The 14,231-nt window shown below is 42.7% G+C and overlaps 1 protein-coding gene across 4 annotated transcripts in view; it reads left to right on the top strand.

The window, feature by feature from the left end:
* The first annotated feature begins 720 nt into the window (after positions 1-720).
* The window catches only part of CAPRIN1 (cell cycle associated protein 1), a 35,486-nt gene continuing 21,975 nt past the window's right edge, over positions 721-14,231 (top strand). For 2 of the 4 annotated variants that reach the window (XM_080594501.1, XM_080594499.1), the window contains exons 1-4: positions 721-1,003; positions 1,298-1,497; positions 10,999-11,061; positions 13,136-13,222. In XM_080594501.1, the coding sequence (XP_080450627.1) occupies positions 1,300-1,497; positions 10,999-11,061; positions 13,136-13,222 (348 nt within the window). In that variant the 5' untranslated portion in view covers positions 721-1,003; positions 1,298-1,299. The remainder of the gene's footprint in view (positions 1,004-1,297; positions 1,498-10,998; positions 11,062-13,135; positions 13,223-14,231) is intronic. The other 2 variants (XM_080594502.1, XM_080594500.1) reach the window with 2 other exon arrangements.

Genomic DNA, 14,231 nt, shown 5'->3' with positions numbered 1-14,231 from the left:
GGATTAACCAATACTGGTTTAAAGTAGAAATAAGATCCCGAACTGGAATTACAACAGAAAACTTCATCCCAAATTTGCTATTTTGGGGGAATGAATTTTAGGGCTTTAAGTTCCTAACATCTTGCATCCATTAGTTCTGAAATGACAATGGAACGCGTACTAAACTTTGTCCAATGTTGTTTAGTCCCCGGCCTGCTGCTGGCAGCAGTGTTTCATTTTCAAATTGCCTCAGTAAGACGGCTTGGCTATCTTTTCCCAGTTTTTTGTTTTTTTTTGAGAAGTAAGACACCCTTTCACTGTGGTTTCTTCGGACGCGGAGGTGATTATCAGTCGTTGGCACAGAGGTTAAGGTTCAGCCAAGAATCGTTGGCTGGACAGCGCGCAGCTTTGGGTCACGGAAGTTGAATATGTAAGAACATTCAAGTGTGTTGTGTTCGGGGGCGTGCTTGGGGAACGCAGTGACATTTAACGCTGATCCCAGTCTGACACTAATGACCGACCGCGGCCGTTAATGCCCAGTTAACGCCGGCGGCCGGGGCCGTGCCCTGAGGGCGGGAGCGGGGCGCGGCCCCCCCTCAGGGCCGGGGGGGGGGGGGGGCTGGGCGCCGTGCCCTGCCCGGCCGCGGGGCCGCTGATGGCTCCCGGGGTCCTCGCCGCGCCCCGCCCCGCTATTGTGTCCGGCGCTCGGGCGCCCTAACGCGCGCCTGAAAGCCCCGCGCCAGGCGAGCCGAAGGGCAGGCAGCGCGGCGCCGGCGGGCTCAGGCGTTCTCCGCGGGCAGCCGGGGGCGGCGAGGACCTGGCGCCGCTCGCTCCCGGGGCCGCCCGCCTTACGCGCTCGCGTGCGCGCTCCCGCCCTCTCTCTGTCTCTGCCTCTCTCCCCCGGCGGCGCGGCGGCGGCGGCAGGAGCAGCGCGGGCGGCGGGGCCGGAGTCGGCTGAGGCGGCCATCCCCTGAGAGACAGCGCGGCGCACCCAGTCCCCTCCCGCGGGCCACTCACGCACACGGTGAGGCGGGGAGGGGGGAGGCCGGGCGGTGACCGTTGGCTGGGCGAGAGGCCGCCCGTCACGTGACCGCGCCCGCGCGCGCCCGAGTCCGTTCGCGGCGGGGGGGGGGGGGGAGAGGAGGGAGCGAGCGCGCGCGCGCGGCGGCGGCAGGTGCGGCTCCGGCTCGGCGTCGTGCGCGCGCACTGGGCGTGGGGAAGCGGCGGCGAGTGCGCGCCCGCCCTCCCGCGTGTCCCCTCCGGCGGCCCGTTCGCCCGTAACGCGCGCTCGCTCTCTGCCTCCTTCCCTCCCGCACAGAGATGCCCTCGGCTACCAACAGCACCACGGCGAGCAGCAGCGGCAAGGCCGGCCCGGCCACCGAGCCGGCCCCGGCGGCGGCGGCGGCGGCAGCGGCCCCTCAGGCGTCGGGCGGCAGCATCACCTCGGTGCAGACCGAGGCCATGAAGCAGATCCTGGGAGTGATCGACAAGAAGCTGCGCAACCTGGAAAAGAAAAAGGTGCCCGCCCGGGGTCCCCCCGCGCTGACCGCCCCCATCTCGGCCCTCACGAGGGGTTCGGGCCCCCGGGGCTCCCCTCCGCCCCCCCCCGAGCCGCCGCGTTCCGGCGCTGAGGGCACGCGGGGCCCCTCTCCGAGCCGTGCACTCCCGCTCCCGGCTCCGGTCGAGGCAGGCAGCGGGTTGTTCCCGGCGTCGCCCCCAGGGGCCGCCCGCTGGAAGGTTCCAGAAGGGCGAGCTGCTCTCTCCCGGCCTTCCCCCTTCCTCTTTCGGGGGTCCCCGGGCCCCTTTTCCTGGGTCTCCCCCCGGCTGGGCCCCGCCGCCCCCGGGGCAGCCAGCCGGGCGCTCCCCCCCCTTCCCGCACCGCAGCGGCCGGGGGGCGAGGGGGGTGCGGCGGCGGGAGGGCCCCGCAGGCTGCCGGCGAGACCCCCGTGCGGCGCGGTCCTTCCCCCCCCTTCCGCCTTTTGTTCGCCGCGGCGGGGCCTTGCCCGGCGGCTCCCCCCCCCCCCCACCCGGGCCCTGCTCCCGCTGCCGCCTTCCCCCGGCCCCGCTCCCCTTCCCGTCCCCATCCCCGTCCCCTCCCGGCCGAGGCCGGCCTCGGGGCGAGCGGGCGGCGCTGCCGCCCCCGGGGCCGCGCACATGGAAGCGGCAGCTAACATGGCGGCGGCGGCCCCAGCCTCAGCCTCCCCGACGGAACTGCATTGTGCCAGCAGCCTGCACAAAGCCGGGGGCCGCCGGCCGCCCCGCCCGGCCGCTCGCGGCTCCCGCTGCTCCCGGCTCACCCCTTTGGGAGGCTGAGGTCAGCTGGAAGCGGCCTTCGAGCGGTTATTTATAGAAATAGCCGCTGCTAAACCGGCGGGCCTCGGAGGGTTCGAGGTTGTGACAGAGGAGAAAGAGGGTGCTGGAGCTGCTCGCGATTTATACGGCACCCGCTCTGTGCTCGGTGTTGTCAGGTAAAACGAGCCTCGGAGGGTTTCCTACCCTACAGAGCATGAGGTGTCCAGCAGTAAAATACTAGCAGACGCGTAGCCTACGGACTTGCTTGAAAGCACTGTGTTACTGAGCTAAAATTTGGGAGCACTAAAATAAAATTTTAGGCCTGCGCTGAGGCTCTAAATCTTTTTCTATTAAGAGTGAATAGACACAGTTACTCAATTGATTTTTTTATCTAGCACTTCAGGTTCTAGTAGTCTAGACTAGTATTGTATATTTATAGAAAACAAAACCATTAGCCGGTACAGGTGAGTTAAAAATGAAACAATCCATGCTTTACTTCGTAGCTGTAAATCTGTGTGGTGTGTGGTTTCTCACTTAAAAAAGTAAATAAATTGGATTTTCCTTTTCTTCAGCAAACAAAGCAACAAAAAGAAGCAAGCCAGGAGCTTTTAGATAAGTTCTAGAGTTGGAAGATCTCTTCCTGAGCCTTGTCTGAAAACTGTTGTGTATATAGAGGACAAAATATTTTTCTTAATTTAATGCATACAAATGTGTGCACACAATAATTCTGGTCCTCAACTTGAGAAAGAATGCAAATCTTTCAGTCCCAAATGGTTTGGTTAAAATAAAATGGTTTAGAACGATTGTGTTCCACATACAAAAAAAAAATCAGAAAATAGCTTTCTGTGATGTTGAAAATCTGTATTTTTAAAATTAAAAGGTCTTTTGATCTATTGTGCTTGGAAGAAATAAAGAGGATAAGCATACTCTTATTGGTGTGCAAGTCAGCTTTCCTTTCTAGTAGTGTTTTTATTCACCTTTCAAAATAAATAATTTACACCTAATTTATATTTGGTATAGCCATTCCCTTCTGTTTGAATGGACCTTTTGGATGGCTTCTATAGTACCTTAAGTTAGAAGGATGTGTGGAAGGCCATTACTCCAGAGAGAATGGAGTGAAAATTACTGGTCTCATTAAAGCCCTAGTTTCTTGTTATTTTTTGTGTATCTGGCTGTTGTCACTGTGTTTTTGTAACTATGGTGTCATTGCAGGTATATGCAGGGGAAGTGCCTTTTTTTTCTGGAAATGGCTTGAAGGAAGATCTTCTGTTAAAATTACTTAGAGCCTCTCTGTAGGGAGAGCTGGTGTTAAGAAGTGTGACCCTAAAAACAAACAAACAAAAAGCTAGGTCTTTCTTAAAAAAAAAAAAAAAAGTGCTAGGTATTCTCTTACACAGATGAATGAAAATTCAAAGATTTCTGTAAGTCTTGTTGGCTGAAAACATTCTGAAACTTCCTGGAGTAGGATTCTATTGTAAACACTGTCACAGTCATGAGATAAATTCATCTTGATGTATTAAAGCAAAATTACAAATCTGTGGACTTGAGCCTGTCCTTTAGTGGGGGAAACAACAGTTCTTTACCAAATCATCATTCCTTATTAAAGAGAACATCAAATGCTTTAAATAAAACTTGCTGTACACATGGACTTCATTAATTTTATTGTTACTTGATAAATTTACCTAAGTACACAAATTCATTTTCCTTTATTTTCAATCTTTTGATGAGAATGTCTTTTCTGGGGGAGATAAAAAAAAATTCGGGAAGACATCTTTCTTACTGAAAGAAGTCCAGCTCGCAGAAAACTCCTGCTTAGCTGAACATTCAATTCTTTGTCAGCAGCTGATAACAAAGGCCAGTAGAGATGATTTTGAGGGCTTGATTTTTGAGAACAAATATAAAAATATATTTGACACTAAAAGATGCTTCTAGTGCATGAAAAATACTCTGTAAAAAGTATCATCTTAGCTCTTAAATGATATGTGCAGCTTTTGGTTAAATAAAGGTCATTCTTTATGAAAAAAATCAGGAAGGTTGAAATAATTTGTTGTCATGTTCCCTTTTGAGCTCTGAGGATAAAATGATGTGAAGGGCAAAATACAGAATTCAAAATCATAATACTCCTGAGTTCTGTGCTGTTTTTGAGTGTTCATAAATAAAAAATACTAAATTCTTAGTTAAGCTTTTCTCTTCTTGTAAAAGAGACCTTATTATTTGAAATAATTAGTCTGGCTTGTATTAAAAGGGATTAGGATAAATTGAATTACTGTTCCTAAACTTATGTAGGAACATGGCCTGAAAATGTCTGTGCTCTCTTTATATTTGGAACTGATAGGAAGGATACCCTGATTTTTTCCTCTGTTCTTAGATGACTAGATCCTTTCCAAATGAAGCTGACTGAATGTAGATCAAACTCATGTCTTTGTGCAATGGGGAATGAAAAAATAAAGAGCTTTTTGCTTTCAGCTCAAATAATATAGCATGAGCTACATGAGAACAGTTTTTAAAACCAATGTTCTGTAAGATGGACAAAATGCCTCATTTGCTAACATGTTTTAAGGTATGGGCCAGTGATCACAAAGGTTATTCTTGAGCGACTGCACATATGAAGTATGTTAGCTTGAGCTACCTAACATGACTTGGGCTTGGTGTATTCAGGTTACAGTTGTGAAGATGGGGCGTTTTAGCTGTAGATAGTAACTTAAGATGCAGGTGTTTTATCAGCTTGTCTCTGAATTCCTGAATAAGTACAATCGAGACCGGGTTGAAAAACTAATATTTAAAATTGCCTCTGCCATTATTACGCATAAACTTGCATTGGAGCAGTAGTTGGGTATTTCAGGTTGATCTGACTTAAGAGGCAGCTGTCTCCCCGTTCAACGAAGTGTTGGATTAACATCTAGCAACCTATAGCGAAAGCTGAGATCAGTTTTCTATTCCTGTAGGTGCAGCCAGTGATAGCAGGAAGGTGCCGTGTTCCAAGTTACTTGTCAGCACGCCGAAGTGCTTTTGCCCCATTCCGTGGGCCTCTCGCATGTTCAGGGCTTGTGAGTGTCTCTCCCAAACCCTCCTTGAGAGGCTTGGTTCTGTCAATAGTTTGCCGTCTGAGTGGGCTGTTGGGTTTTACGGCATCGGATCAGCCCTAGGGGTAGCCTACATTTGCAGTGTGTGTAGGTCCTGTCCTGTTAAGATGGAAGCAGTCACCTCCCTATTACTGGCATGGCACCACAGTCTTCTCTCTGCAATCTTAATAACGCTTGAGGGATGCAGGGTATAGTGCTGATCACAGCAGTTACTGTGGTCTATCACTGTTACATGCTGTTCTTTAAAGAAGGAATTCTTTTATCACCTCCTCTTCTCCCCCCTCCTTCCCCCACGCATGTAAGTTGGTTCTTCTGGAATGCTGATCTAGAATTTCCTTTAAAACAAGTACTGCTTCAGAAAGGTCTGGTTACAGTCTACGCTAGATGAAGTACCGGGCTAATTCAAATCTCTCTTCAGAGAGGAAACATAATTTTGAAAGCAAGGAACTGTAAAACTATTTGAAACTATATTGAAAATCTGAAACTTTCTCTGAGACCTCTTTTCTTAACCAGTTTTGGATAACCAAGCTGTACCTCTTAAAAACCGAGCAGGTTTATCAGTGAAATTATTTGGTGTTTGGTAGTTTTTGGTTTCAACTCCTGTTTCTTTTTTTTTTTTAACTGTTTCATATAGCATAGGGATTATTTCTGTTAGCAAGTTCTGTTAACTAGGTTTATGTTGACCCTTATAAGCTGTGTAAGGTCTTCCAGTTATTTAAGTCCTGCTGCTGTTGACCTGATGCTTTGCTTTTCCTCTTCTTTCAGAAGGAAAAGGTAAACAAAACGTACTGGGAGAAGGTTGTACCAGTGGTGGTGTTTTCACACTGCAGTGGGGGTGAAAAAGTCAAGTATTATAAAGCAAATATGCAAATAGGGTGTATTGGTAATGTAGAAGATGAGTCAAAAGTAGGAACTTTTATAGCTTTATTCACAAATAAAAGCCTGTGTTGTAGAGTTCCCTTGCTGTTGTAAAAGCAGCTCATTTGGAACAGAAATGTTGCGTGGAACAAAATCTAGGTCTCTTGCAATATAGACAGCTTATTTATTAATTTGTAGTGCTTACATAGGAAACGGGTAATTTGGAAGGAGAACATACGTATGCAGTTGACAGAACTTCTAGGAGTTTCAGTAATTTGTGACTTAACTTATTGCAGGTAACTAAGAAGCAGGTTCTCTTTGTCAACTCGTTTGCATTTAAAAGTTTTCGAAGAATGCACAGTTCTGCATTGCTTTGGGATGGAGTGGGTCCCGCTCCTCGCTCTTCTTACATCTCTCTCACTATACATGCTTGGCTGGATCAGGTTCCTGACCCAGCTGTCAGTCTGGCCATGTTGGTGTGTAGGCAGGGCTAACAGTGCGGCACCCAGAAAAGGAGAATACCCCTCTTGTGATCAGTCTCGGCTGGGGTAAGCTGACCGTGAGACTCCAGGCCTGGAATGAGCATGTATCGTTCACTTCAAACTTGTCTAGTATGTCATGGAGATGCTTTTTCTAAACTGTCAGACTTGGTTTTGGGCAAAAAGAATCGTAAAAATGCTTAAAACTGTTACTTCAAAAAGTATTTGTTTTAAAGTGAAGAGCTCTAAGCATGCCTATTTTGGAATACTGGAGTACTTCATTACCTCTCTTTGGTTATAAAGCAAGACTGAAACAGCTTCTTGGGACTTCTGTTAGGTGTGTATATATAATTTAAAGTATATATATTATATATAAAATATGCAATAAAGTGAATGTGAGAATTGTGGGATGGTTTTTGAGAGATTTTGAACTTCTATTTTTCATTCATTATACCATTTAATTATTTCACATTTTTCCTTTTTTTTTCCTCCCTATTTTCCTGAGGAAATAGGAAGACTGATTTTTTTTGACCATTTCTGAACAGGCTTTGCTTGGAAGCTAAGCTGTTACGTGACTGGAGAATGATAGTGGGGGAAATATAAAGTATAATGTGCAAATGTAAAAGGTTAATAAAATTGAATTTCATAGCTTGGCTTTTTTTGGTTGAGTGGGAGAGGGCTAAGAGCTGTGTTAGGTTTTGGATTTTCTTAATTGCTTAATGATGATTTAAAAAAATACATGCAATTTTTGAGATATCTCTGAAAACAGACTTGAAGCAGTCGTCCCTCCCCATCTTTTCTTGGCTTGTAGGGAAGTGTGCATTGCAGTGTTTGCCTTAGTGGGTTGAAGAGTTTACCCTCTTCCCTTCCACACTGCAGCTTGTCACGTACAGTTGTGCTGATGGAACTGGTATAAACCATATCATTGAAATTATCTGGTTAAATATAGTGCCTCCTCCTGCTCCCTGCACCCCCCCCCCCCTTTTTTTAAAGGTTATTTTTAATCAGATCATTCCAGTGATCCGGTTTATAGCATAGCACTGAAAATGACTGTAACAGCACAGCTGAGTGGTCAGGCAGTTTGAAACCAGTGCTGTTTTTGAAACTAGTGTCATGTAACTGCACTTTTTTCACTTCAGGCTGACATTTTGGAGGCAATTCAGGTAATGAGAACCTGAATCTGAGGGGAAGGTGGCTGTTACCATAAAGCAGTAACTCAGTCTTGGATTCCTATTAAAATAAGATACCAACATGGCCAACACCACCATCTCCCTGCCCCCCCGACCCCCCCGCCCAAGCATGTAGCCTGTATGTAGTGCTTTTCTCCTAGGGAATCTCAGTGGAAAAAGAGCTGTAGCATGTTGGTTTTGTCTGCATAACTGGGGTCTGCTGACTTGTGAGCTGGTTAATAGACAATTTATAAATTCACTTTGCCACCTGATGTTTTTTGTGCTGGATTAGCTTTTATGCTTCATCGTGAGTGAGGGTGAAGTTGTGGAAGGGGTAAAATTAAGAAGATCTTGCAGACGCTGCAGTGGGTTGCTAAGTGGGAATTTTACTGCAGTTATTTCACAGCACTAATGCTGCTGTTACACTGGTGTTAGTTGACAGTGCAGATCAAAAAGAAAGCTTTGTGCTTCCTTAATACTTCAGTGTATGCAACATTTTGATCTTACTGTTTCTTTGGGATGATAGAAAAATGCTTACCTTGGCACTTAAGATCTTTCTGATAATGTGTAATGAACTGCCCATTGACTTTGTCCTCTGCATTGCAGCTGAAAGGGATTTCCTTCTTTTGCTTTTACTTTTGTGATACGGATGTTTTCAGGGAAGAAAAAGTGAAGAGAATTAGCTGCTCTTCAGTTCCTAAAGGCTAGAAATAGGCATATTATCCTTTGCCTTTTAGTTGATAGAACCGCAGAATGAAAACCAAATGAATAAAGCGTTTACATTAGACTTCAAAATATTCAACCGTTTAAGAAAAGCTTGTATACTATTTGAATAGGTTATCGCAATGTGCTTAATCTGAAGATACCAACAATGCTGAAGTAAGGCTGTGTGGAAAAACTATGCTGAAACAATTGTAGTAGTCAAGGGTATTTTCATCTCATCCCTCCCCTGTGTCCCTAGCCAGCAAAATGGATTATGTGAGTGTTAATGCAGCATTATTTTGCAATATGTTTTCTTCAACAAAGCTGACCTAAGTAGTGTTCTTCTACATTTTGGTGTTCCATCCTGTTGGTTTTACTGTTTCGATATTTTATGGGTTTGTGTTGGAAATTAGATCACTGAAATTGTCTTTTAATGCTTTTTTGTAGACTCTTTTTGAACAGGCTGATACTAGCAGTCAAATTTACTGTGCAGCCTCACAAACAGTTGCATCAGTGTGACTGAGGGCATGGTAAAACTGCAGCATGGGAGTAAGTGGCTTAAGCAAATAAAAACTTCTTGAAATGTGTCTGTGATGCCAGTTCAGCATAGGGCTTAAGCCACCGTAAGAAGAGAGCTTCAGTTAACCTGGCTGGTGTTGCACTGGGGCATCAGCATGTGTGAGCTCTTTATCCTGCCTTCTTGACTCTTCGCAGCTCAGCTAGGATCTCTAAACTCATGAAAACTACTACTTCTATTATGCAACAACATCGTCATTATTTTAAAATAAAGCAGTATGTGGAAGAGTCAAATGTCCTTATTTCGTGTTGTGGTAGATATCCAGTGTGCCAAATGCTTTTCAGACTAAGTTTTTAATTTATTTCCAACTGTGGCTGCTGCATTTAACAACTATTGCAGTGCTAGTGTCTGTCTCCAGCATGAAATTCCAAGTAATGTGTTTCTGGAGTTCAGGAAGTTCTTCTTTGACTTTGCTTAGGACATTACTGACTCTAATGCGGTCAGAGACAAAGTAGTTGAAGTGTTAAATGTGTAGAATTTCCAAAGAAATAAATTGCTTTGTCTGTAGGTAATGATCAGAGGACCAAGTTGCATAATGTGGTTCTGTGTTTGACTAAGTGATGCTGGGCATCAAGTAAGATAAGCTTTGTTGTTAAACTGTTTCACAGACTTTAGCTGTTCCCAAAGGTCTGATCGTGAGCACAGAAGGTGAATTAGCTAGAAAAATATCAATGAAATATTTTAACTGAAATGTCATGAAGCAAAAGTAGTTAGAAGAAAAGAAAAAAAAGCAAAATCAATCAACCAACCAACCAAAACCAAGCCACTACCACCACCACCAAAAAAAAAATAAAAATCTGTCATTCAGCGTATATACTTATATACACTTGAAATATATACGTATTTCAAGTATAAAGTATAAACTCTAAAACAATGGTTGCATTAGGGTTTTAATTCTTTTACATTCAGGAGGAAGTGTTTCTCTTTGTTATGTTGTTGTTATACTAGATTGGAAAGATAATTATTAAGGATTCATGTTAATGCTTTTAATAAGATCAGGGCAAGCTTCATAAAAATAAAACCAGTTCTGATGTAGAAATGGTGAAAACTTAGAGACTAGTGGCAATGTTATCCTTAAAGACTTTGCTTCCTTTCGAAGACCCTTAAAACCTACCCTGTAGATCCTTTGTCATTTTGGCCATGCATAAGTTTTACCTGCTTTTGGCTACTTGTCAGTGTTTTGCATAGTTTTGTGTTTAAGTAGATCAGAGAATTGCTCCTGTTGAAAATTAACCTAATGATTCCCTTTCTTTTTTTTTCTCCTGAAAAAGAAAGTCCTGATGCTTTTAAGCAAAAATATTCCAGAGCTATTAATAAGAGTTGTGTTGGTGGGCATTCTTGCACAAAGGATTGGAAACCATATTAAATTCTCTGAGACTATCTTAACAGATGCCAGTACAAAGAATTAGAGTTCTGAATCTTATTATCTTATTATATAAAAATTATTTTTAATTTTTTTGCAGTCATGTTTTTGGTATTGCAGTGATAGAGTGATAATAAGCTCAGGCTTAGAACTCTGTTCAGCTCTCTATCATTAGGACTAAAGGAAATGTGCACTGAGAGCATTCTCTCCATTAGGAGAAATGTCTTTCCTTAGAAACTAAGGCTGTTCACGAAGACGTATAGTGATAGTCCAAGCAAACAAGATTAAAATATTTGTCTCCTGGGAAAGTATTTACATTTTTAACCGAGTAGGCAAGTTTTCTCAGGTACTATTTCTACATGACAGTTGCATGTTTTGTGTAATAAGTTACAGTCAATATTTACTGTAATAATACAGTACCTGATTTTCTTAACAGAAGTAGAAAAACAGTAACCTGATTTTGCCTCTTTGTAATAGCGTTCTTCTTCCTTTTCAGAGTAAACTTGATGATTATCAGGAACGAATGAACAAGGGAGAACGTCTAAATCAAGATCAACTGGTAAAAGAAAAAAAAAATATGAACCAGATCTCTTTTAAAGTGTTTAGTGATGGTGGTGGGGAGGGGAAGGATGAATTTCACTTTCTGTTTCCCTTTGTTAAAATCTGGATTTTTATGAGTTCAGACTTGGATTCAGTTTCTTAGTACTTACAACATCTCAGTTTTTCTGTTAATACGAAACTGAAGGAATCGGTAGAGGAATGTGTTGTAATGCTAGGTTATACTTGTTGAGGTTAGGTTGTAAGTAAATGGTGGTGAAAATTGGCCTATGTTATAACCTAGTACTGTTGAAAGAGCTAAATGATACCTTTGATGTTCTCTGGACATCATCCTTTTCTTCCCAGAAAATGTGCCCAGGGAGAACTTCAGGAGCTTAGTCGATTGGTGGTAACTGACAAATATCATGCAGTCTAGTTACAAGGGTAGCATAGACTTGAGTTCTGCAGAGCTCTCAAAATAAGCTATGTCCATGTGTATCACAGTTATCAGTGCAACAGATGTAACACTCTAGGTAAGCTGGGCTTACTGTACGTGTGTTTTTTCTCCTTGTTGAGGCTGTTTCTTAATGAGGCTGTTTCTTAAAGTAGGTTATTGCAGAGCTCAACTCAACAGCTATTTTCCAGTTGTAATAAATACGAAGCAAGTATCAAATTAAATTTGGTTGTATTATGCAAACATGCATGCTGATACTAAAGAGATTACCAGATGCTTGGTAATCAACAATATTTTGTTGATGATTTTCAGCATTGAAAAGGACTAAGAAAAAAATGTACCCTTCAGCATTTGCAGCTGCTCAGACTGCAAGAATTAGCTGCTTCCCTGGGTCCACGTGGTCTTTTTATCTGTCTAGGCTTCACAAATGATTTTTTGTCTGTGCCAACTGACAACTGAAATATCACAAATTTATATATTTTTATTTTTTAATGGTGTTAATGAAGTTATAAACCATGAGAAGTTTTCTGTTTGATGAGCAGGGAAGATAACTGAAATTCCACCTTGAGAAGAGAAACTCCTAAATTAAATTTTATGAAGAGCACAGTCTGACTACCAGACTTCATAGAGATAAAATCTTGTTTGGATGGAGAAATGCTGAAAGTTTCTTGCTTCTACGAATAATCTAAGGATGAAGAATGTTGTAGATTGATAACAAAGCTTAATGCTTAGAAGAAACATAACACAGCTAAGAAACTTACTTCTTATGGATATCCCATCCCTGGAAGTGTTCAAAGCCAGGTTGGATGGGGCTTTGAACAACCTGGTCTAGTGGAAGGAGTCCCTGCCCATGGTAGGGGTTGTTGGAATTAGATGATCTTCAAGGCCCGTTCCACTCAAAACCATTCTGTGATTATATGATTACAGACAGAAATACTTAAGGGTTTTTTTAAAAAAGACAAACGCAGTTCATGTTCTTTGCTTTTCAAAGAAAGTAGCACCTTTTTCTCTGGCTCAGTTGTTCTTACCAAGAACGTATCCATTACTAACTTTGTCACAGCAGGAGTATAAATGTCTCAGGCTGTTTTTTCCCTAATTTGACTCTTAATTTCTCAGAACTGCAAAGTGGGTTAAGGAGCATGGATTACTTTGGTGGTTGAAGACCAAATGCAAAACTGAATATACGATACAAGAAAATTACAAAAAATAAAGATGTGTAGAGAAAGGAACGTTATTCTGTGTATAGCATTCTGATTTTGGCTCTGACTCGAGATGGCAATGCATTAATTCTCAAACCTTTACCTTGAGCAGTTCGTAATCGACAGATTGCTCTTCTCCCATCCACCAGGCCTGCCTGTTAGTTTTTCTCAGAAACTGGCTGAAGTCAAATATTAAATTATATATGTCATGCTTGTGAGCATATAATATGCATACATTTCAGTTTACTTACCCAACAAGTGCTGAAGATGTACACAAGTCTCTTCCATATTTTGGATGGTGAGGGTCAATACTTAAGTTTGATGCAGTTCCATTCAGAGATGGTTACCTTTAAAGCTGTCTCACTTAGAAATTAAAAAGCAGGAAGTAGTTTGGAAGTTATATTTTGTTCTGTTTCTGATGGGTTGTTTTTTTTTTCTTTAAGGATGCAGTGTCAAAATACCAGGAAGTGACAAATAATTTGGAATTTGCTAAAGAACTGCAGAGGAGTTTTATGGCTCTGAGCCAAGACGTAAGTAAAGCGGTCTGTTGTGGGCTATAAGATGCAGTGTGAAACGTGTTTTAAATTGTCTTTCGCTAATATTAGATGCATTAAGCTCTTGTTATGGAAGATGAAACACTTGGTATCTGTATGTTTGGCTGTTTTCTCTTACTGTGTACTAGCTTGTATCAGGTTTCCTGAAGGCTATTCCTAAAATATTTTTTTCTTAAGGACTACATAAAGATATGACAACAAAAATAACATGGTAATTTTCTGACAAAAGCTAACTGTTGAAAACAATGTGATCACAGAACGGGCCTGCTGTACAACATTGTAGACTGCTGCTTACTGCCAATAGTAACAGTTTCTTTTAAAAGAGTGATTTCGGAGGCCTGCTTTTCTCTTTGGCAAGTGACTGAGTGTTCTTATTTTTTTATATTACCATATATGATATCAAGTCCCATCAAATGAAAAGCATTGTAGTTTCTTTTTCAAGATTCATGCGGTCTTATTAATGGCAAATATAATCTGAAACTATAGTGTATGCCAACTTTCAAGACTAAAATTATTTTCATAAAAGATAAATTAACTGAATACTAGTAGTAAAACAGGTAGAGTGCAGCTGGTGTTTCGTCAAGGTTGTAAAGTGATAGTGTGATTAGGTTATAAAACTCAGTAGACAATTCAGTTACATGAACAGCTTTGTTATTTTCCTTGTGACATGCTTCAAACAAAAACTTTAGACCTCTGCAATATTGTTGCAAGGAAGAATTAATTCTGAGCAAGCTGAAAGCTTAATCCATCCTACACACTTGGAAGATTCTAAATGTAGGTAGAGTTGATGAGTTACGGAAAGAGCAACAACACTGGTCTAACAAGTGTATTTAATTCATGAACAAGCTATATGATAATTTTAAGGGCATTAGCATCCTTGCATGCTAGGCTGCTTTCTGCGTTAGATTTGGTTGTAAATTTGTAGGCATCTAAGCCAAGCCATTTCTTTGCTTTCCTTGCGTTAGGTTTCCATGTATGTTTATGC

This window comes from Anser brachyrhynchus, assembly GCF_964034855.1.
Source record: "Anser brachyrhynchus genome assembly, chromosome: 5".
Classification (NCBI taxonomy): Eukaryota; Metazoa; Chordata; class Aves; order Anseriformes; family Anatidae; genus Anser; species Anser brachyrhynchus.
The sequence above is the reverse complement of the archived record's forward strand: the minus strand, read 5'-3'. Positions and strand labels throughout refer to the sequence as shown.